Source organism: Perca flavescens, chromosome 8 (genome assembly GCF_004354835.1).
Source record: "Perca flavescens isolate YP-PL-M2 chromosome 8, PFLA_1.0, whole genome shotgun sequence".
Lineage (NCBI taxonomy): Eukaryota > Metazoa > Chordata > Actinopteri > Perciformes > Percidae > Perca > Perca flavescens.
Genome location: NC_041338.1, coordinates 35376071 through 35398172, shown reverse-complemented (window position 1 = coordinate 35398172; position 22102 = coordinate 35376071). Strand labels below are relative to the sequence as shown.

The 22102-nt window shown below is 41.5% G+C and overlaps 1 protein-coding gene across 2 annotated transcripts; it reads right to left on the bottom strand.

The window, feature by feature from the left end:
- Positions 1 to 777: 777 nt before the first annotated feature.
- Positions 778 to 11727, bottom strand: zgc:172145 (Ferritin light chain, oocyte isoform-like). Of its 2 annotated transcripts, none has more exons than XM_028584405.1 (3): positions 11350 to 11727; positions 6330 to 6476; positions 778 to 1351 (listed from the first exon to the last, which is right to left on the bottom strand). In XM_028584405.1, the coding sequence occupies exons 1-3, from the start codon at positions 11518 to 11520 to the stop codon at positions 1055 to 1057; spliced, it is 615 nt and encodes a 204-aa protein (XP_028440206.1). In that variant the 5' UTR covers positions 11521 to 11727; the 3' UTR covers positions 778 to 1054. The 2 variants fall into 2 exon arrangements, with proteins under 2 accessions (XP_028440206.1, XP_028440207.1); XM_028584406.1 differs by having other exon boundaries at positions 6330 to 6416.
- Between the last annotated feature and the right edge of the window lie 10375 nt (positions 11728 to 22102).

Here is a 22102-nt window from a genome sequence, read left to right as displayed (position 1 = left end):
ATCCCTTTCTTGTATCAAAAAAATCAGTTGTGGCCTACACACATGCTATAAACATTTCTAACTTTATCACAAAAAACCCAAACGTGTGCTTTCTCTCCGTCACTGTGGAGCTCTCTCGGAGTCAAAAAAACAGAATATATGATTTAAATTCTGAAACACAAGTTCACAAACAGAAAAGGCAGAGTAGCAATATCAACAAGTCCCCCAAAGGGACAAAGCCCTATGTTCCCACATTTCTAAGATTTTTCTTAAAATTAGGCCCTATGTTAGGGTTAGGGTTACATTCCATCTGTAGTCCATTGCTACTGGTACCAAATTTGGTGAAAGGGGGATAAAATCTGATACAAATTTATGAAATGTGGAAATGTGGGAACATAGGGCCTAATTTTGGAAAAAATCTTAGAAATGTGGCACCGTAGGGCCGTGGGACCATTGGGCTGTGGGAACATAGGCACACTCCCCTCCAAAGCATACGACTATGTCGGCCATTAATTCCCCCCCTCTAATACGACCCACAGGAGTGCTTTCCGTCCTCAAATCTAAACCAGAGAAGGTAACAGTCGCGATTTTAAACAGGTAACAGTTCAGACGTATTCAGGGTTTGCTCCCGGTCATAATTACAGCAGGCCACTACAGGGCGCCGCCACTAGAAACCTACATGTGAGTCGTAATTGCTGCTTGAAAAAACGATCTATGGGAGCGTTTTTCGGGGGAGAACAGTCTAGGGCAAGACGGCTAACAAGGAAGTATGCCAAAATGTCATCCTGGTTGTTTTTGTCTGATTTCTATCCTCCACAGTGGAAATTTTACTTTTTGTTCTCTGAAGAAAAACACAGACTACCAGCAACACACTGCCTCCGGTTTAAGCCCAGTCTACAAGAACGTTGATGAGATATTTTGGTTTGGGCGCGTTAGTTTAAACGGAGATTAGTTCTTCTAGTGGAGCTAAAAAAACTTGTATGTACCGAGATCGCTTTTGGCTCCAAACTCTGCTTAAAAACCCAAACGTAGCGACGTAAACGTAGCCTCATAATGGAGAATCCTCTGACTCGGATCATCTGGCGAGCTCGTCCTGCAGCTGGTTCAGGATGTACTCCCCGAACCCCCCAGCCCCCGTCTGGTCGTTGGTGCACCCCAGCCGCCGGGCGCTGGTCAGCAGGTCTCCCAGCGCTTTGAGGCGGTCCACCCGCGGCGCCAGGAAGTGGCTCTTCACGACGCTGGCGGTGTGCGGGTCTCCGTGTTTACGGGCGAGCTGGCTCAGCTCGACCAGCGCGCCGGCTTCCTCCTTCAGCTGGAGCAGCAGCAGCTCCAGAGCCGGCAGCACCGAGCACACGGCCTCACAGCCCGGCTTCTGGAAACCAAAGACGTTGGTAAAATCTCGTACCGCAAGACCCTAACTCCACAAGTTAGGTCTGGCTACACCACTTATACATTTTGGGTAGGGCTGGGCAATAATTCAATATGATCATTTATCGTCTTTCGATGGGATCATATCGTGATGAAGTCCTATATCAAGATATCATGATTTTGTCAAATTTAGCCTGGAAATCCAGCCCCAAATCAAAAAGATTAAGGGTCTGGCATCGAGTAATGAAAATGGCCCAAATCGAGGGGCGGCACCAAGCATGCATTTGAAAATCTCACTGCACGCAATTGGATAACACTACGACCAATCACAACAATACACGGGGTGACGTATCTAGAGCCCCATACGCTTAGCTACCAGTTAGCTACCTAACTGGTAGATTAAACTCTTAGCTACCAGAGGAGCTAACTGGTAGATTAAACTCTTAGCTACCAGAGGAGCTAACTGGTAGATTAAACTCTTAGCTACCAGAGGAGCTAACTGGTAGATTAGACTCTTAGCTACCAGCGGAGCTAACTGGTAGATTAAACTCTTAGCTAGCTACCAGAGGAGCTAACTGGTAGATTAAATTCTTAGCTACCAGAGGAACTAACTGGTAGATTAGACTCTTAGCTACCAGAGGAGCTAACTGGTAGATTAAACTCTTAGCTACCCGCGGAGCTAACTGGTAGATTAAACTCTTAGCTACCAGAGGAGCTAACTGGTAGATTAAACTGTCATCTGTTTAGCTCGCCTCTGGCCCCCTATATCAGATACACCGATGTGATTGGTGCAGCTCGGCTACAAGGTATACAAAGCATAGTTAATGAGCATCATTACTGAATGCCAGAGCTACTTGCTGAGCAAATTAAAAAATTGTGCTTGCAGCGAGAACTCTGGATTTTGTAAATAACAAGCACATACTAACTACATTTTCTCAGAAAATCTGTTGTGAAACATTTTGAGGGAATATCATTTGAAGAATAGCAGATTTGTTTTAACATCACACTATTTTTGTGCATGCATGTCAACATAGTCAGTATATAATTTCACCTGAAACTGTTTACCACATTATTAATGATTATCTAAAATCTCATTGTAAAACATATTTTGTGGAAGCACCAATTGTCAACCCTACAATATGGTTGCAATATCGGTATCGATGTATTTTTTCAAGAATATCGTGATATCTGATAGTCTCCATATCGCCCAGCCCTAATTTTGGAATAGGAGAAAAAAATAAAACTGCTCTGGGTTGTTTGCATTTCTTTAAACCAATCGCAGTCGTCTTGGCCGGCAATAAGCTCCGGACGCAGCGATGCTGGCTCTGCTAAATAGTCTCAGGAAGGAACTTGTTTTGGTGGAACATTTGCATCCTACAAAAGAAAACGCCACATACATATTCTTTGTAAATCTTTACAGTCATTCCCTGAAAGAACCAAGCAGGCCCGCCTTGATGCGCCATCCAAATTTAACAAAAATGTACAAAGAATATGTTTACGGCACTTACTTTCTAAAACTGGGATGTTTTGGGACCTTACTGTATTGTGTCAACAGTTAACTTTAATATTGTGTGTGGCGTTTTCTTTTTGCGGGGTGCAAATTTTCCACCAAAACAAGTTCCTTCCTGAGATTATTTAACAGAGCCACAGTTTCTGCATCCGGAGTTTAGCGCCGCCCAAGAGGATTGTGTTTGGTTTAAAGAAATGGAAACAACCCAGAGCGTTGTGCAGTCAGTGGTGCAGCCGGACTGTATCTCCACAGCGCTGTGGAAATAAAGCTGGCAATGCGCATGTCATTACCCTATGTGAGTCAAGCGCAGATGTGAGTTGCGCATGCATCACTTTGCGACAGAATAATGATATAGGTACATTACATAGCAGTAATTTATTATTTAGAGTAAGGCATCACATTTTCACGGCATGATCCCTGAAGTCAGTTCTAGATAGATTAGAGGCTGAAGTAGCCGACAAGAACCTGCTAACGAGAGACTTCTGTAATGTCAATACAATAGAAATGGACGTACGTAACGAAGTTGGTTCACTGCTGGCTACAAGTTAGCAATCAAACACAACGAAGGCTGTCACTTGAATGGCGTTTTGAGCTAACGTTAGCAATCAAAACAATCATAGATAGCTACATTGTTTTTGAAATGATTTGTTGTTGTTGTTTGTAATGAGAAAAGATTATTTTATGGATTTCACAGATTTCAGTATGACACAGCCTTGGCGTTATGCCGTAAACCGTTTAAATCTGAGCATGCGCAACTCACATCTGCACTCGACTCACCTACATCTCAAAATGGACCAGTGAATGATGTCGTGTGTCACCTTCAATCATCCCTTTATCATCAGTTTTATTGAACACAGGAACTTATTTTCTTTCGCCCCAAATCACACCGCTCACACACTCGGTTTTCCTCCTGAATTTTGAAACCTACCGACTTAATCTCATCGACATCTTTAGCTTCTAGAGGAACGAGGCCAGACTGTTAGTTTGATACGGAGCATGAAGCGAAACTAAAACGCAAAAGAGCACGCCACTTTCAGAGACCTGATAACAAGGTGTCCCAAACTGCTGCTGACTGGGCCCGGGGGTGAGGGGGGGTTCCTCAGTCCTGAAAACGATTTTGCACGACTCATAAACCCAGGGGGCCAGCGGTCGGAGGCCACGACGCGACGCGCCAACGCCACTGCCGCCGATGCCGCTCGGCCATCTGGAAACGCCATCAGCAACCGCTTTTCCCTCTGCCGCAGCATTAATCTCGCCAATTTTCCGGAACTCAGAAGGGGGAAATGTACACCTTGAGCTGGGGGGGTCCTAACGCTTGGGCACGAATGAAGACCTTCGTTCCAAAATGAGATCTCTTCCATTTTGTGAGAGAGAGAGAGAGAGAGAGAGAGACACAGAGAGAGAGAGAGAGAGAGAGAGAGAGAGAGAGACAGAGAGAGAGAGAGAGAGAGAGAGAGAGAGAGAGAGAGAGAGAGAGAGAGAGAGAGAGAGAGAGAGAGCACCTGCTCTGACAAAATGAGATACAGCACAGGCGGAGAAATAAATCCTCCTGATGGGACGTTTCGGGAAGAACGCGAGGAGTAAAACGAGAACGCTGTTACAGACTGGAGCTTCTCTGTCTCGCAGATAAAGTTCAGATCGTAAATTCAGTTTCAAAATGGATCCACAAATCAAGTCTTCATACCGGGTCATCGAAAAGAAGCCCCTCAGGACCCAGGGAGGGTTCAACAACCGTCCCGTCCCCACCATCCCCACTCTGATGAAGTGACTTTGGTCAACTAAGGCTCCTGAACCTGGCCCTCTGACCCCTGACTGAAAGAAAGTACTTACCCTGCACACTTACTTACCAACTTGACCGACTTACTTATAGAAGGGAATATTGCACCTTTTGCCTCCACTACAGTTATCTGATCATCTGTTACTGGTTACTTTTACCACAAAAAACATGTTTATCTTAAAACACTGTTTACAGGATTAAAAAAATATATCTCCATCTCAACTAACGGAAACATAAAGTCCACTTCTACAACGAACACGGTAAAGAAAAAAGGGCCATTCTGCATAATCCTGAATGTACGTTTGATACATAACAGGTCAACGCATTCTCATGAACAATTGGCATGATATCCTACGAAGTTACGGCCGCGTGATGGTTAAGTTTAGCGGTCTCCGCAGTTAAATTTGGCCGCGATTACGTTTAACTGACAAAAAGGTGACCATGATGCGGAGACGACATTTGTCAGCAAAACGACTAGTTAAAATTAGAAAAAAAACACTGGTTTGGGTTAAAACACCGGTCCCCTTAAGTACCGTTTCCTGGGTGAAAGTCTTGTTTTCTCCTTAACTTCTTCTTGGACATGAACTCTGCTCCTGTGCTTGAAACCCCTTTGCTTTAGGAGCCAAACAGCGTATTAAAGGCTTTAATTAAGTTTTTTTTCTTTTATGCTACTAGTACCGTACTTTTAAAGTGCTCATATTATGCTTTTTGGCTTTTCCCCTTCCCTTTATTGTGTTGTATATCTTTTTTGTGCATGTATTAGGTTTACAAATTGAAAAAGCCCAAAGTCCCCCCCCCCAAAGGGACTTACCATCTCCAACAGAAGACACTGTTCACAAACTGCTCCAAACAGCTCTATTGTAGTCCAGCCTTTACTTCAGAGACCAACATGGTCACTTTGTAACACACGTTATAATGCTCGCCTAGCTGCTAGCATGGTACACCCTCATACTCTGCTTCTGACTGGCTAGTAGTCCTTACCTAGGTACTGTCAGGGCACGCCCTCATACTCTGCTTCTGACTGGCTAGTAGTCCTTACCTAGGTACTGTCAGGACACGCCCTCATACTCTGCTTCTGACTGGCTAGTAGTCCTTACCTAGGTACTGTCAGGACACGCCCTCATACTCTGCTTCTGACTGGCTAGTAGTCCTTACCTAGGTACTGTCAGGACACGCCCTCATACTCTGCTTCTGACTGGCTAGTAGTCCTTACCTAGGTACTGTCAGGACACGCCCTCATACTCTGCTTCTGACTGGCTAGTAGTCCTTACCTAGCTACTGTCAGGGCACGCCCTCATACTCTGCTTCTGACTGGCTAGTAGTCCTTACCTAGCTACTGTCAGGGCACGCCCTCATACTCTGCTTCTGACTGGCTAGTAGTCCTTACCTAGGTACTGCACATGTGCGACTCCCAACAAAGATGTTACAGCAGTGAGATGTCTCACTCTGTAGCTAAAACAGAGAACTCAACACACAGGGTGAAAAGAGGAGCTGCAGCAATGTGCAGTACAACATAAATATGGTGTTTTTTGAAAATGAAACCATGTAAACCTATTCTGGTACAACCTCTAAATACAATTATGAACCTGAAAATGAGCATAACATGAGGTCTTTAAGTAAAGGCTCTGAATACTTTCCTCCGCAACTGAAACCTGATGATAAGGAATGTTGCCTGGTTGGAGAAGAAGTCGTTACCTGGATGTCCTTGGTGCAGTAGTTTCCCCCTCTCTCAGCCAGGTAACCCAGCATGGCCTCGGCCTCCTCCCGCTGCTTCAGCGCCTCCTGGTGGAAGAAAGAAGCGACGCGTGGCAGAGCCACGTCGTCTCGCTCAAACACACTGGCCTGCAGGAGAGACCAAAAAAAAAGGATAGGACAGCGTTTCGGGGCCTTGCACATCTGCGTTCTCTGCATCCCTGCACCATCATTGCATAGCATAGCATACGGGCTAACAACGTGGTTAAAAGAGTACCCAAAACAACAAAGGCTACGTTAACACCGCAAGTTTTAATGCTTAATTCCGATTTTTTGCTCCGATCCGATTTTTTTTTGCTTGGCTGCTCATGTTATAGACTGATACAGGACCTACAGACTAATACAAGACCTATAGACTAATACAGGACCTATAGACTGATACAGGACCTATAGACTGATACAAGACCTATAGACTAATACAGGACCTATAAACTAATACAGGACCTATAGACTGATACAGGACCTATAGACTGATACAAGACCTATAGACTGATACAAGACCTATAGACTAATACAGGACCTATAGACTAATACGGGACCTATAGACTAATACAGGACCTATAAACTAATACAGGACCTATAGACTGATACAGGACCTATAGACTGATACAAGACCTATAGACTAATACAGGACCTATAAACTAATACAGGACCTATAGACTGATACAAGACCTATAGACTGATACAAGACCTATAGACTAATACAGGACCTATAGACTAATACGGGACCTATAGACTAATACAAGACCTATAGACTGATACAAGACCTATAGGCTGATACAAGACCTATAGACTGATACAGGACCTATAGACTGATACAAGACCTATAGGCTGATACAGGACCTATAGACTAATACAGGACCTATAGACTGATACAAGACCTATAGACTAATACAAGACGTATAGACTGATACAGGACCTATAGACTAATACAGGACCTATAGACTGATACAGGACCTATAGACTAATACAAGACCTATAGACTAATACAGGACCTATAGACTGATACAAGACCTATAGACTGATACAAGACCTATAGACTAATACAGGACCTATAGACTAATACGGGACCTATAGACTAATACAGGACCTATAAACTAATACAGGACCTATAGACTGATACAAGACCTATAGACTAATACAGGACCTATAGACTAATACGGGACCTATAGACTAATACAGGACCTATAAACTAATACAGGACCTATAGACTGATACAGGACCTATAGACTGATACAAGACCTATAGACTAATACAGGACCTATAAACTAATACAGGACCTATAGACTGATACAAGACCTATAGACTGATACAAGACCTATAGACTAATACAGGACCTATAGACTAATACGGGACCTATAGACTAATACAGGACCTATAAACTAATACAGGACCTATAGACTGATACAGGACCTATAGACTGATACAAGACCTATAGACTAATACAGGACCTATAAACTAATACAGGACCTATAGACTGATACAAGACCTATAGACTGATACAAGACCTATAGACTAATACAGGACCTATAGACTAATACGGGACCTATAGACTAATACAAGACCTATAGACTGATACAAGACCTATAGGCTGATACAAGACCTATAGACTGATACAGGACCTATAGACTGATACAAGACCTATAGGCTGATACAGGACCTATAGACTAATACAGGACCTATAGACTGATACAAGACCTATAGACTAATACAAGACGTATAGACTGATACAGGACCTATAGACTAATACAGGACCTATAGACTGATACAGGACCTATAGACTAATACAAGACCTATAGACTAATACAGGACCTATAGACTGATACAAGACCTATAGACTGATACAAGACCTATAGACTAATACAGGACCTATAGACTAATACGGGACCTATAGACTAATACAGGACCTATAAACTAATACAGGACCTATAGACTGATACAGGACCTATAGACTGATACAAGACCTATAGACTAATACAGGACCTATAAACTAATACAGGACCTATAGACTGATACAAGACCTATAGACTGATACAAGACCTATAGACTAATACAGGACCTATAGACTAATACGGGACCTATAGACTAATACAAGACCTATAGACTGATACAAGACCTATAGGCTGATACAAGACCTATAGACTGATACAGGACCTATAGACTGATACAAGACCTATAGGCTGATACAGGACCTATAGACTAATACAGGACCTATAGACTGATACAAGACCTATAGACTAATACAAGACGTATAGACTGATACAGGACCTATAGACTAATACAGGACCTATAGACTGATACAGGACCTATAGACTAATACAAGACCTATAGACTAATACAGGACCTATAGACTAATACAAGACCTATAGACTGATACAGGACCTATAGACTGATACAGGACCTATAGACTAATACAGGACCTATAGACTGATACAGGACCTATAGACTAATACAAGACCTATAGACTAATACAGGACCTATAGACTAATACAAGACCTATAGACTAATACAGGACCTATAGATTGATACAAGACCTATAGGCTGATACAAGACCTATAGGCTGATACAAGACCTATAGACTGATACAAGACCTATAGACTGATACAAGACCTATAGACTGATACAGGACCTATAGACTGATACAAGACCTATAGACTAATACAGGACTAATACAGGACCTATAGACTAATACAGGACTAATACAGGACCTATAGACTAATACAGGACCTATAGACTGATACAAGACGTATAGACTAATACAGGACCTATAGACTGATACAAGACCTATAGACTGATACAAGACCTATAGACTAATACAGGACCTAATAGACTAATACAGGACCTATAGACTAATACAAGACTTATAGACTGATACAAGACCTATAGACTGATACAAGACCTATAGACTATTTGAAAAAAAATCTGATCTGGGCAAGATTTTAGTGTTCACACTACTTCTGAAGAAGCCTGACCTGGTCACTTGACCCCCAAAAAGAAATCAGATTTGGGAACTAATACAGGACCTATAGACTAATACAGGACCTATAGACTGATACAGGACCTATAGACTAATACAGGACCTATAGACTAATACAGGACTAATACAGGACCTATAGACTAATACAGGACCTATAGACTAATACGGGACCTATAGACTAATACAGGACTAATACAGGACCTATAGACTAATACAGGACCTATAGACTGATACAAGACCTATAGACTGATACAAGACGTATAGACTGATACAAGACCTATAGACTAATACAGGACCTAATAGACTAATACAGGACCTATAGACTGATACAAGACCTATAGACTAATACAGGACCTATAGACTGATACAAGACCTATAGACTGATACAGGACCTATAGACTAATACAAGACCTAATAGACTAATACAGGACCTATAGACTGATACAGGACCTATAGACTAATACAGGACCTATAGACTGATACAAGACCTATAGACTGATACAAGACCTATAGACTAATACAAGACCTATAGACTGATACAAGACATATAGACTGATACAAGACCTATAGACTATTTGAAAAAAAATCTGATCTGGGCAAGATTTGAGTGTTCACACTACTTCTGAAGAAGCTTGACCTGGTCACTTGACCCACAAAAAGAAATCAGATTTGGGAACTAATACAGGACCTATAGACTAATACAGGACCTATAGACTGATACAGGACCTATAGACTAATACAGGACCTATAGACTAATACAGGACTAATACAGGACCTATAGACTAATACAGGACCTATAGACTAATACGGGACCTATAGACTAATACAGGACTAATACAGGACCTATAGACTAATACAGGACCTATAGACTGATACAAGACCTATAGACTGATACAAGACGTATAGACTGATACAAGACCTATAGACTAATACAGGACCTAATAGACTAATACAGGACCTATAGACTGATACAAGACCTATAGACTAATACAGGACCTATAGACTGATACAAGACCTATAGACTGATACAGGACCTATAGACTAATACAAGACCTAATAGACTAATACAGGACCTATAGACTGATACAGGACCTATAGACTAATACAGGACCTATAGACTGATACAAGACCTATAGACTGATACAAGACCTATAGACTAATACAAGACCTATAGACTGATACAAGACCTATAGACTGATACAAGACCTATAGACTATTTGAAAAAAAATCTGATCTGGGCAAGATTTGAGTGTTCACACTACTTCTGAAGAAGCTTGACCTGGTCACTTGACCCACAAAAAGAAATCAGATTTGGGATCACTTTTGCCTGCAGTCTAAACGTAGCCAAAACTAGCCAATTAGCTTATAACTGGGGGAAACGCTGGGGGTGTCTCTCCTCAGGATTTTCTTTCTCTCCCCTCCATTTTCCCTCCCTCCCTCCCTCCCCCCCCCCCGGTTTTCTGAAAATTTAGTGCAGTAAAAAGTACATTTACCTCTGATTTGAAGTATAAAGTTGCATACAATGGAAACAATCGAGTAAAGTAGGCTTTTAGGTAGAATGTATACCCTTCAAGTGCAGTATTATGTCTGTATTTATATCTTTCCATCTGTATTCATATTTTTAATTCTGTGTACTTACTTTTTCAATATTTTTTATATTATGGTCACACTTCAATTATTTAATTACATATTATTCAATCTAATTTCACGTCAATTACTTACTTACATTACAACATTTTTCGCACTTTGGCCTCTTTAAAATACTCTTTATATAATGCCACTTTACATTCATTCAGTACTTTTTGCACATTGTCTGTCTATTGTCTGACTGTTGTTTGTTGGTTTGTTTTTATTATGGAAAAACTGCTGCTTTAACAAGTGAATTTCCCCATTGTGGGATGAATAAAATATTATCTAATCTATTACTTGAGTAAACGTTCAAATCCTTCCTGTGGTTACTACAGTAGGCTAGCTTGTGTCTCCTACCAGAGCCTGCAGCCGGTACGCTCCGTCCCACAGCAGGCTGCTCAGCCCGCACAGAGCCTCTTCCACGGCGGCCTGCAGGTTGTGTCTGGCCCGGCTGCCCGCGGAGCTCCGGTGCGCTGCGCACAGCGGCAGGCCGCTCTTTAACCTCTTCCCCGCGGGCTCAGCAGCCATATGTCACCGCCCGGTTATCCCACTGATCCCGGAGAGGGATACTTTAATCACACAACTCCTCGGCTGCAGAGGTGTGCTATTGGTAATAAATTGCCCGATCTGCGATCTTCTTCTTCCAACCGACTTGAACCGTCAACGGAGGATAAATTTAGCCCGCGGGGATCAACTGTTTCCCGGTCAGCTGCTCATAGTCATCCGGTGTATTTGGCTTTGCAGCCACGAAAGCAACAGGTTATATAACACATGAATAATCATATCAACATGACGTCCAGAAGAAAGTCATTTCTTATTCATCTTTAACAGAATGAGAAACTTTATTTTGTAAAAAAGAGAAATTATATTTATGTCTGTTAAGTGGTGTTGTTAAGTACATTAACTCTAGCAGGCCTACTGTGCTGAAGTACACGTTTTATTGTCTCCTCAGTGCTAATTATTTACTCCACTACAGTTACTTTACACATTAATATTTTTGCACACAGAACACATGTAGTTTATAAAATCTGATGTATTATTATAACTTAAACTAGCCAACAATACAAGTCCAGCTGAGATGATTAGACCATTAAACACACAACTGGTTGGATCCTTTACACTTTCTACAATGGGAGGATTTTTCCAGTGGTGTAGTCTAATGTATTGCAGTGGGTATACTGTATATGTATGGGCCAGGATGGGGGGGGCATATCATAGTGGGGGGGTCTGAGGGTGCATCCCTAGGAAAATTTTGAGCGGCGAAGACTTCATTTCCTGCATTCTGACACACTTTTATGCACCAATTTACGGTGAAATACCTTTTAATTAGCCTATGTGAAGAAAAAACCCAGATGACAATTCAAAATCATAATGCATTAAAAGTATGTTGTTTCACATAATGTAAATGTAGTTACTTTTACCATGTGATTGCAGTAGACATACAATAAAAAACAAAAATTAAAAATATGAATACATTTTTGGAATTCCATGAATCGATTTTGAATCCGCAGAGCTTGAATCACGATACGAATGGGAATCGTTTTTTTTTTTTTGCAAACCCCTAATAAGTGTTATCAACAAAAAGTTCCTATTTCGTCCCTACGTGGGTTAGTGTTAGGGTTAAATGGGTCCCAAACTACCAAGTCCTCCAAATGTAGCGCACTGAAAACTATTTAGTTTTTCTTGTAAATGTCATATCAGTACGCTCAGTTAAAATAAGTTATTGTATGTACTTGTGTTAATTCCTAATCTCTTTATGACAAAGTTAAAAACATACTGTTTAATGCCTACGGACTGTGTAGGAGGAAGAATGTCGTAGGCTGTATGGGGAAGGAGGGAAGCACTATCTCTTTAAATCGGGGGGGGGGTCAAACTCAACTTCCCCCAAGGGCCACACTGGAAAAGGAGGATCACATGAAGGTCCCGACATGTAGAGTTTATTGACATGCTTTTATTTCGGAGAGAAGTCAAATATCTTTGACTGTATTATTGCAGGTCTTGTAAAGTCTTCCCAGTTGCAGTTTGGTCCATATAAAATCCCAAAGAAGTCAGCAAAAAGTTCCTTAGCCATTTTTCTAAGTTCCTTAGAAAAAAAACGTCAAAAAAGGTCAAACCAAGCGGCAAAAACATCTAAAAGAATCACCGAAAATGTCAGAAAAAGTGGCAAAAATGTTGAAAACAAAGTCCGTAACAACATCTGCCAAGGGGCCGGATTCGGCCCACGGGCCTTGTGTTTGATACATGCTTTAAGAGAAGCAGAAGAGCATTGTGTGTGTGTGTGTGTGTAAAAAAGAGACAAACGTGCTTATATTGAACCGTGGCTATTTCTTTTATATATAAACGTTTGCGAAATGAAGATGGACATGTTCCTGGCAGTTCATTCTGAGAGTCAAGATCTTTTTAAAAAAAAAAAAAAAGGGGGGTATAGGTGAGAAGTTTGGAGGGCATATTTGGTTCAGCTCTTAGACAACTCGCAGACATTTGAAAGCCACAACGACACAGTCTCTACTAAGTGTGGTGTTTTCCAGAATGTGGAGCAGTGAGGGCCAGAGCAGTGACAGCAGGAGGCCGTTGGAGAGGGACGATGGGGAACGGCATCCCCATTGTTAGCAAAATGACCAAAATGCGCCCCACCCTCGTTTAGTCTATATCCTTCGCGTTTCACTTCCGGGATTGCTCCGGTGCCGCTGGAAATTCTAATTTTGAAAGATAAAGGAGACTTTTGGCGTCATATAACGACGATAAAGGCACCTGACCAAGTTGTGAGAACGTGATCTGACCCAAATACAGGAAGTGAACCAACAACAGAGCATTTACTGGCCTGCAGCTTCAACCTTGTACACAGTTGACAGGCTAATATATGATTTAAGAGACGACAACGATAAGCTGTTCTGAACACACATCGCAGGTCGTCTGTGTGACATCATCATCATCATCATCTCTCCTTCACTCGCTGTCCGTCAGCTGCTCGTTGTTCGCCTTCTTCTAACATATTAGAAACACTGAAACAGAACCAGGAAACTCGAGACGTTATGAACGTGGTGTTGCTCGATTATTTCTGAGAGCAGAAGTGTCTGCGAGTTTCGGATATTCTGTCCAATAAACAAGCGGCGGTCTCGATCACGTGACCTGTGTTTAGAGCGTTTGACAAAGTGCAGTGTGAACGCAGACCCAACCAAATGAAAAACACAACGTTACCTCCTGAATCGCACCGAGTCCACCGACCTACAGGTGGGAAAGCGCCCTAAATGATGTTTCAAAAATGTGATAATATTTCTGCATGGAGTACTTTTACTTTTAATACTTCAAGTATATTTTCCTGATTATACTTATATACTTTTACATAACCCTTGTGTTGTCTTCCTCTCGACCATGCACTAAGTTGTCCTCCATCAAAATTAACTCCCGGTCTGTTTTGCCTTTTATAAAAAGTATTAAATATAGTATAACCCAATTCTGTTGTGCACCTTCTAGCCACCTTCATTCCAACTTATTACAAATAGTTTTACACTTCTATTTGTTTTTTTAATTGGTCAATAAACCACATTTACTGTACATGAAATTATACCTTATTTTGGAGTAAAAAAGGTGGAAATTATGAATAATTTTCCCTATAGTGAAAATCAGATGAATATACAGTATGTTGACGGATTATCACAGACTGGGATATGTCAATGTTTAGTCAGGAAACTATTTTGAAACCATTTTATTTATTTTGAATGGCAGAACATATTTCCGATAAAGAAAGAAAGACACAAGGGTTAAGTAACATTTTCAGTGCAGGACATTAGTACTTTTACAGTGTGGTATTAGTACTTTTACACAGGTAAAGGATCTGAATACCTAAGCCCAGCTGATTACTGAGCTGTCGGAGGGTTTGGGGGGGTCTCCTGTTGAGGGGGCAGTGCCCTGTTGACCCTTTGGGTGCTCCAGGCTGAGAGCCAGCCTCTCTTTCCTCTCTTTCCTCTTGGAGCAGCTGACCCCCCGCGGAGCATCCAGCCCGTCCCGTCACTCATCCTCCAACAGGAGAGGAGGAAGAGGAGGAGCTGGGGGAGAGACTCTGGAATTAAGCAATACTTTGAGCTATTTATTTCTTATTCCTTCTTCTTTTCATTCACTATTTTTGTCTAGCTTTCCGTTTAACTTACTTGCTAACTAGTTTTAAAGCACTCTTACATAACTGCAACATCTCGTCTTCAAGTGTGTGTGTGTGTGTGTGTGTGTGTGTGTGTGTGTGTGTGTGTGTGTGTGTGTGTGTGTGTGTGTGTGTGTGTGTGTGTGTGTGTGTGTGTGTGTGTGTGTTCACGTGCGCTTATGTGCTGGAAAGCACAGTAGTGTTATGTTTTGGTCTCAGCTACTGTGTGTGTGTGTGTGTGTGTGTGTGTGTGTGTGTGTGTGTGTGTGTGTGTGTGTGTGTGTGTGTGTGTGTGTGTGTGTGTGTGTCGTTGCAGCTGTCAACACACACTCGCAGCTCCACTCAGACACTGTGTTGTTGTTGTTTTGGACTCTGTGTGCGAACACAGCTACCTAGAGTCACACTTTAGTGGATACAGTAACCTTCAAATAATTAATAATAATAATAATAATGACACGTGACAGAGCCTGGCTCTGTCCGAAGGTGTCAAAACCTTCCAACCAGGATCCCTAAAGCTCGCTGATTATAATATATAATATACTGTTTTAACCTAATTTTATTTTTTCATGTACATAATGTCTGCTGATAAAGTCAGAAATAGAGTCAAGTGATTATTTTACAGCCCAGTTATGTCATATGTACACTGGAAGTCATCTACTAAATACATTTTCTTTTTTTATAAAAAATTATTGTCTTACTGCTAAATAAACACAGGTGAGTTCATATTGTCACCTTCAGCGTTCTTAATTGAAGACTTGTCATAACAGACACTCAATATTACAATAATTTGACTTTGGTAGGTGTTAACTCTCTATACATTCAACAAATAGACGTATATAATAGATGTAGTAGTAGACACATATAAATACACTATATACCGTACATATAGGCACATATTAACATAATATATACAAATAAGACCTATTATCAAGACAAGTACACATGGAGTGGGATGTAAGGTGCAAAACGTTATAGTGCAAAGTAGTGTGCAAGATGTATATTGTAGTGATAAGTATGTATTGTGTAGAGAAACGCACAAAATACACAACAATTACACACAAGAAAATAACAAGACAGAGTAGATGACGCCCTAGTTTAAAGTAAGTTTTAAACTTGCATCTCATTTGATTTTTTATCTCAAACGGTTGTAATCTTTACACTTTTTTGTATATATCGCTTTTTTTACCGATTTGTGATGCATCATTACATCCCTAATACACAGTCTGACACACACACACACACACACACACACACACACACACACACACACACACACACACACACACAAAGCACTTAATAAACCTAAAATGTGCAGACTGACAGCAGAGGTATCGGCCTTCACACCTGCTGCCCGCTGTAAACCCTAACCACCAACACAACGACTGCATTGTCCCGCACTGGTGGCAGATTACTTTACAGACACACACACACACACACACACACGCACACACGCACAAACGCACAAGCGCACGCTGAGCTGGATTAGCTCGCAGCAGCAGCAGATTTACTGCAGACAGTTGTGTGGTTTGTTGTGTTTGTGGACTAAAGATAGAGTTCAGATCGAACGAGCATCTCTGCTCAGAATGCAACATTTTGAGCATTTGGTCATCAGTAGAATCGAGCAATTCAATTCAATTTTATTTATAGTGTCAAATCATAACAGGAGTTATCCCAGGATGCTTACAGATAGAGTAGGTCTAGACCTACTCTAACAATAATTTACAAGGACCCAACAATTCCAGTGATTCCCCCAAGAGCATGCATGAATGCGTAAGTGCGACAGTGGCGAGGAAAAGCTCCCATAGTTGTCAACTATTAAATTCATCGGCTACTATTTTGATAATCGATTATTCGGTTCGAGTCATTTCTTTATTTAAAAAAAAAAGTCAAACTTCTCTGATGTCAGCGTGTTAGATGTGAATATTGTTGTAGTTTCTTCTCTCCTCTGTGACAGTAAACTAAATATATTTGAGTTGTGGGACAAAACGAGAAACACTGATCCACATTTTTCACCTTTTTCTGACATTTTAGAGACCAGACGACTCATCCATTCATCCAGAAAAATAATCCACAGATTAATCGACAATGACAATAACCGTCAGTTGCAGGTCTGCTGCCGTTCTGATGTTGCATTTGCTGACGGCTGTTTGCCCGTTTTGATGAACCACCGAGCCAAGAATGGGATTATCAGGTGCCTGGATAGCTCAGTTGGTAGAGCAGGCGCCCCCATATATATATATATATATATATATATATATATATATATATATATATATACATACATATTCGACTCTGACGTGTGGGCCTTTACTGCATGTCATTCCCCCCTCTCTCTCCCCTTTCATGTCTTCAGCTGTCCTGTCATTAAAGGCCTAAAAATGCCCAAAAGATAATATTAAAAGAAAAAGAAAAGAATACTGACGTCATCAATCCATTGGAAACAGTAGTAAGTGTGGAAAAGATGGACGTAATCAACACGTTTCTTGGACATTTACGTTCATTCCGGTTTATAGTGAAAGTCCTGCGTTGTTTGACCCATCTACCACCTCCAACCAACCTCCCTGCACTGATTTTCGGCATTTCATACTACTCGCTACTATGGTTGGGCGTTATCCAAATTTTGATACCGTCAAACCTCCTCCCTATTTTCCCGCAGTATACGGTATTACCGTGACTAATTAAAAATGATGATGTATATTCGGATAACTCTTGTTATGATTTGATACTATAAATAAAATTGAACTGAACTGACGGCATCACCAAAACAGCTTGTCCACCGTTCAGAAACTGAATACCAAACACTAATACTGGAACAATAATACCATAACAACAACTTACAAAAACACTACTTTCTCCTCCACACTGTCACATGATGACAACCACACATAATTACATCAATTATATTGAATATTTAATCCTTGTCTCCTATATAAGTGCATTGCATTTTTTCAAAATGACTGTATTGAAACTGATACCGTTGCTATTTTTAAGACCATGGGGTATACCATAGTACCGCCCAACCCTACTCGCTACCGTAGTCGTGCTGTGATCACGAAAGATGCTTCCCATTGAAATACATTAGTTTAAAAAAATGTGCTGACCACCACGAAAAAAACCGAGCGCACACGAATCAACAGATTAAATAACGTAACAATAGTCACGCCCCTTCCGGTGGACCTCATGGGACCTAAACTCGGGAAAAATATAAATGGTAGTGAACGGCGAGAGGCAAATTATTTTTTGATCCCGTTTGAATTGAGCCATGGATTACAAATATGATGTTCGTCAATTTAAAAGATAAGTTTTCATCTACGTCACCTAGCTTGATGATCGGTTTGCTCGCTAGCTAGCTAGCTAGCTTAGCTCTGTTCCACAACACATGTAACGTTATCTTAACTGTTTTATCCAGTCAAGTGTTTTCAACAGAGAAGTAAAAGAACAAGCGAGATCCTCTGCTCATTAGAGTAACGTTACATCTCCGGTACGATACACAGAGACATCGTACCTTCAGAGAGACGTCATCCATGAAGTTTGTAGTCTTTCTAATTACGTATTTATTTATTTATTACGTCTTATACTTCAACAGTTTAACAATAAACTGATACTTTCTTCGGTTGAAAAATAATGTTTTAAATTGACGAACATCATATTTGTAATCCATGGCTCAATTCAAACGGGATCAAAAAATAATTCTTATCTCTCCATAGACTCTAGTTCATACTTTTTTGAAAGATAGGTCCCATTGGCCGGAAGTAGAAGGGCAGGACTTCGGCTCTCTATTTCACGAACTGAGAGGAGAAAAAAACCGAAGCTGGCGTTCCCTCCAGCGTACGTACGTTCAGTGTCCGTTTGGAGTTCCTGTCTCTCGTCACATAAATACGTCCCGAGCTTCAGGCCGAACAGCTGGTGCGCTAAACGGAATAAAAGCTCGTCTGACGCCTGCAGGGAAACAAGGACGCTGCCCACGGTTCTGATAGTTACCACGTTTTATGAATGAGTCACGAAGGAGATAATTTCGTAATACTCAAATCTCCCTGAACACGTTTGTTATCACTTAAGTTCATCAGTTTAATATCAAGTCAGACTTTTTGGAGCTGAATACTGAAATATTTTAAATATTTCACTGCTGTTTTGGCTTTTACAACAGCCTGTCTTTGTGATTTATCTTAAAATCTCATTGGAAGACCTTTTAAAAACATAGTTATCCTTCAGCTTTATGCATTTTCGCAGGATGAAAATGGTAAAGTTGTCATTGTTAAGAGTACTCCACAGATTTAGCATTGCACTCGTATACAATGCAATGGACAGAATTAAAAAGCAGAACCGGAGATATCGTCTTTATTACTTTCTTCATGTCAAAAACCTGGTGCCTACACTACCCACAATGCAACTCGACCGTGGTCCGTTGGACGGGTTCGTATGATATCGTACCAAACTATGGCGACTGTTGACAGTTGACTTTCGCGGTCTCTACAGTTAAACTTTGCCAAAAAAAGGTGACCGGAGCCAAGAGGTGACGGCTGTTTCAGAGATCGTTGCTGGTTGAGTTTAGCCGACAAAAAGTGACCGTCGTGCAGCAATGACAGTTAAGTTTAGACACCAAAACAATGACTAAAAAGTTTGAGGTTTTTTTAACATTAATATGAGTTCCCCCAGCCTGCCTATGGTCCCCCAGTGGCTAGAAATGGTGATAGGTGTAAACCGAGCCCTGGGTATCCTGCTCTGCCTTTGAGAAAATGAAAGCTCAGATGGACCAATCAGGAATCTCCTCCTTATGAGGTCATAAGGAGCAAGGTTACCTCCCCTTTCTCTGCTTTGCCCGCCCAGAGAATTTGGCCCACCCATGAGAGAGAGAGAGAGAGAGACATCATGGCTTTCAAATGAGCAAAGTGGCAGTTGGTCAAGACCACACCCCCACACTCTACCTTGCCCCCCCCCCCTCTTCAGAGACTTCAGATACAGTATTAGGGGACCACTAAGGTCTATATAAAAGAGACTTCAGATACAGTATTAGGGGACCACTAAGATCTATATAAAAGAGACTTCAGATACAGTATTAGGGGACCACTAAGGTCTATATAAAAGAGACTTCAGATACAGTATTAGGGGACCACTAAGGTCTATATAAAAGAGACTTCAGATACAGTATTAGGGGACCACTAAGGTCTATATAAAAGATACTTCAGATACAGTATTAGGGGACCACTAGACCTACTCTATCTGTAAAGTGTCCTGAGATAACTCCTGATTTGGTCCGGCATTGGGCTGGTGTTGGGCCGGGGTTGGGCCAGGTCTCCCTCTCTAGATTACAAATGGTTCAAATGGCTGCCGCTCGACTCCTTACTCGACTCCTAAACAAGATCACATTACACCTATTCTTGCCTCCCTTCATTGGCTACCGGTTTGCTTTAGAATACATTTTAAGATTCTGTTTTGAATCTCTTTATGGTCAATGCCCAGCTTATATCGCTGAACTACTGAAGCTGCACGCTCGTCTGAGGTCATTAAGGTCTGCTGACCAGCTACTCCTTGTTTTCCCCTATAACGTGGCTCAAAAATAGGGGAGATGGAGCATTTTCAGTCGTGGCCCCGAGGCTGTGAAATGAATTGCCTCTGCATGTCAGATTGGGCCCCCAGCCTTCACATTTTTAAATCCCGACTTAAAACTCACTTTGATTCATTGGCCTTTAAACTAGGGGTGGGAATCACCAGAGGCCTCACGATACGATATCATCCCGATACTTATGTCACGATATGATATTATTGCGATTTTAAAGATATTGCAATATTCTGCGATATATTGCAATGTGTTACCTTTTTTCCAACTTCAGATTTTTCCCAATTTCAAATGATGTCCCGAAAGGACAATTTTGTCAACATCTGTTGTATCTAAAAAGATACATTTCTCTGTTTGTTCATCTCACTTCAGTTTTATTGGTGCAAAATGGGATTGTCAAGCAGACAGACTGACCAACACATATGTCATAAAAGATCGATACTTGGCGTCTGTGTATCGATACAGTATTGCCACGAAAAATATTGCGATACTATGCTGTATCGATTTTTTCCCCCACCCCTACTTTAAACCTGCTTGAGAGTTGTCTTCTGCATTTTCATTTTCCAGTTTATTTGTTTTAAATGTTTTCGTTTTGTTACTCATGTCTCTCAAAGTGCTGGACATTGACATTGACATGATTTAGGACAGATTATCCAGCACTTTGATCAACCTGGTTGTTTTAAATGTGCTTTACAAATAAAGTTGGATTGGATTGGGTTGGGGCTCGGCCAATGGGCAGCCATGCAGCGCGTCACAGCTGTCAAACAGATCAGCGGGACTTCTCTTTACGCCACACCAACAGCTGTCTATTAAGAATCCTCCGGACCGTCATCAGCGGAGAGCTCCTCAGCTCACAACTCGCCTCATTACCGCCCTTAATGGAGGGAAGACAGAGACAAGGTAAATACAATTACTGATCAGAGCGCGAGACACCCGAGCCTGCCGCGGCGCCCCGTTTCACAGCCGGTACCCGACACCAGAGTCTGCCTCGTTACGGGGGACCATAACCCCGAGTTTCTTTTGGTTGTAAACTGCATCTGACGAAACAAACTCGGGCTGTTTGAAGGCTGTTGTTGCCCTCTGAAATGGGAGGAAAGTAACTCCGGATTTGGCACTGAGGCCCGGTGCAACCCCACACACCCACCCCTCCATGGATACCTTTTGTGCCAGACGCTGTGATTACCCAGAAAGCCCCTGGAATGCCCCTTTCCTCATTAAAGAGACAAAAATAGCGCAGTGTGGTCCAGTGAGGGATGGATGGATGGTAATGTGTAATGTACCCCGCAGTGTTGTGTGTCAGAAATTAAACAATGATAAATGATGACGCTTAGAGTAAGGGGGGGGGAGGGAGTTACAAACAGAAACACATTCTCTACACATCAAAGTCAACTTTATTGTCCATTCGGCCACATATACTG

Excerpts from the sequence above, each read along its gene's own strand:
- zgc:172145 (XM_028584405.1), bottom strand. The coding sequence starts at position 11,520 with ATGGCTGCTGAGCCCGCGGGGAAGAGGTTAAAGAGCGGCCTGCCGCTG. Across the intron at positions 6,477-11,349 it reads CGTACCGGCTGCAGGCTCTG|GCCAGTGTGTTTGAGCGAGA; the intron begins GTAGGAGACACA and ends TCTCTCCTGCAG. Across the intron at positions 1,352-6,329 it reads ACTGCACCAAGGACATCCAG|AAGCCGGGCTGTGAGGCCGT; the intron begins GTAACGACTTCT and ends TTTGGTTTCCAG.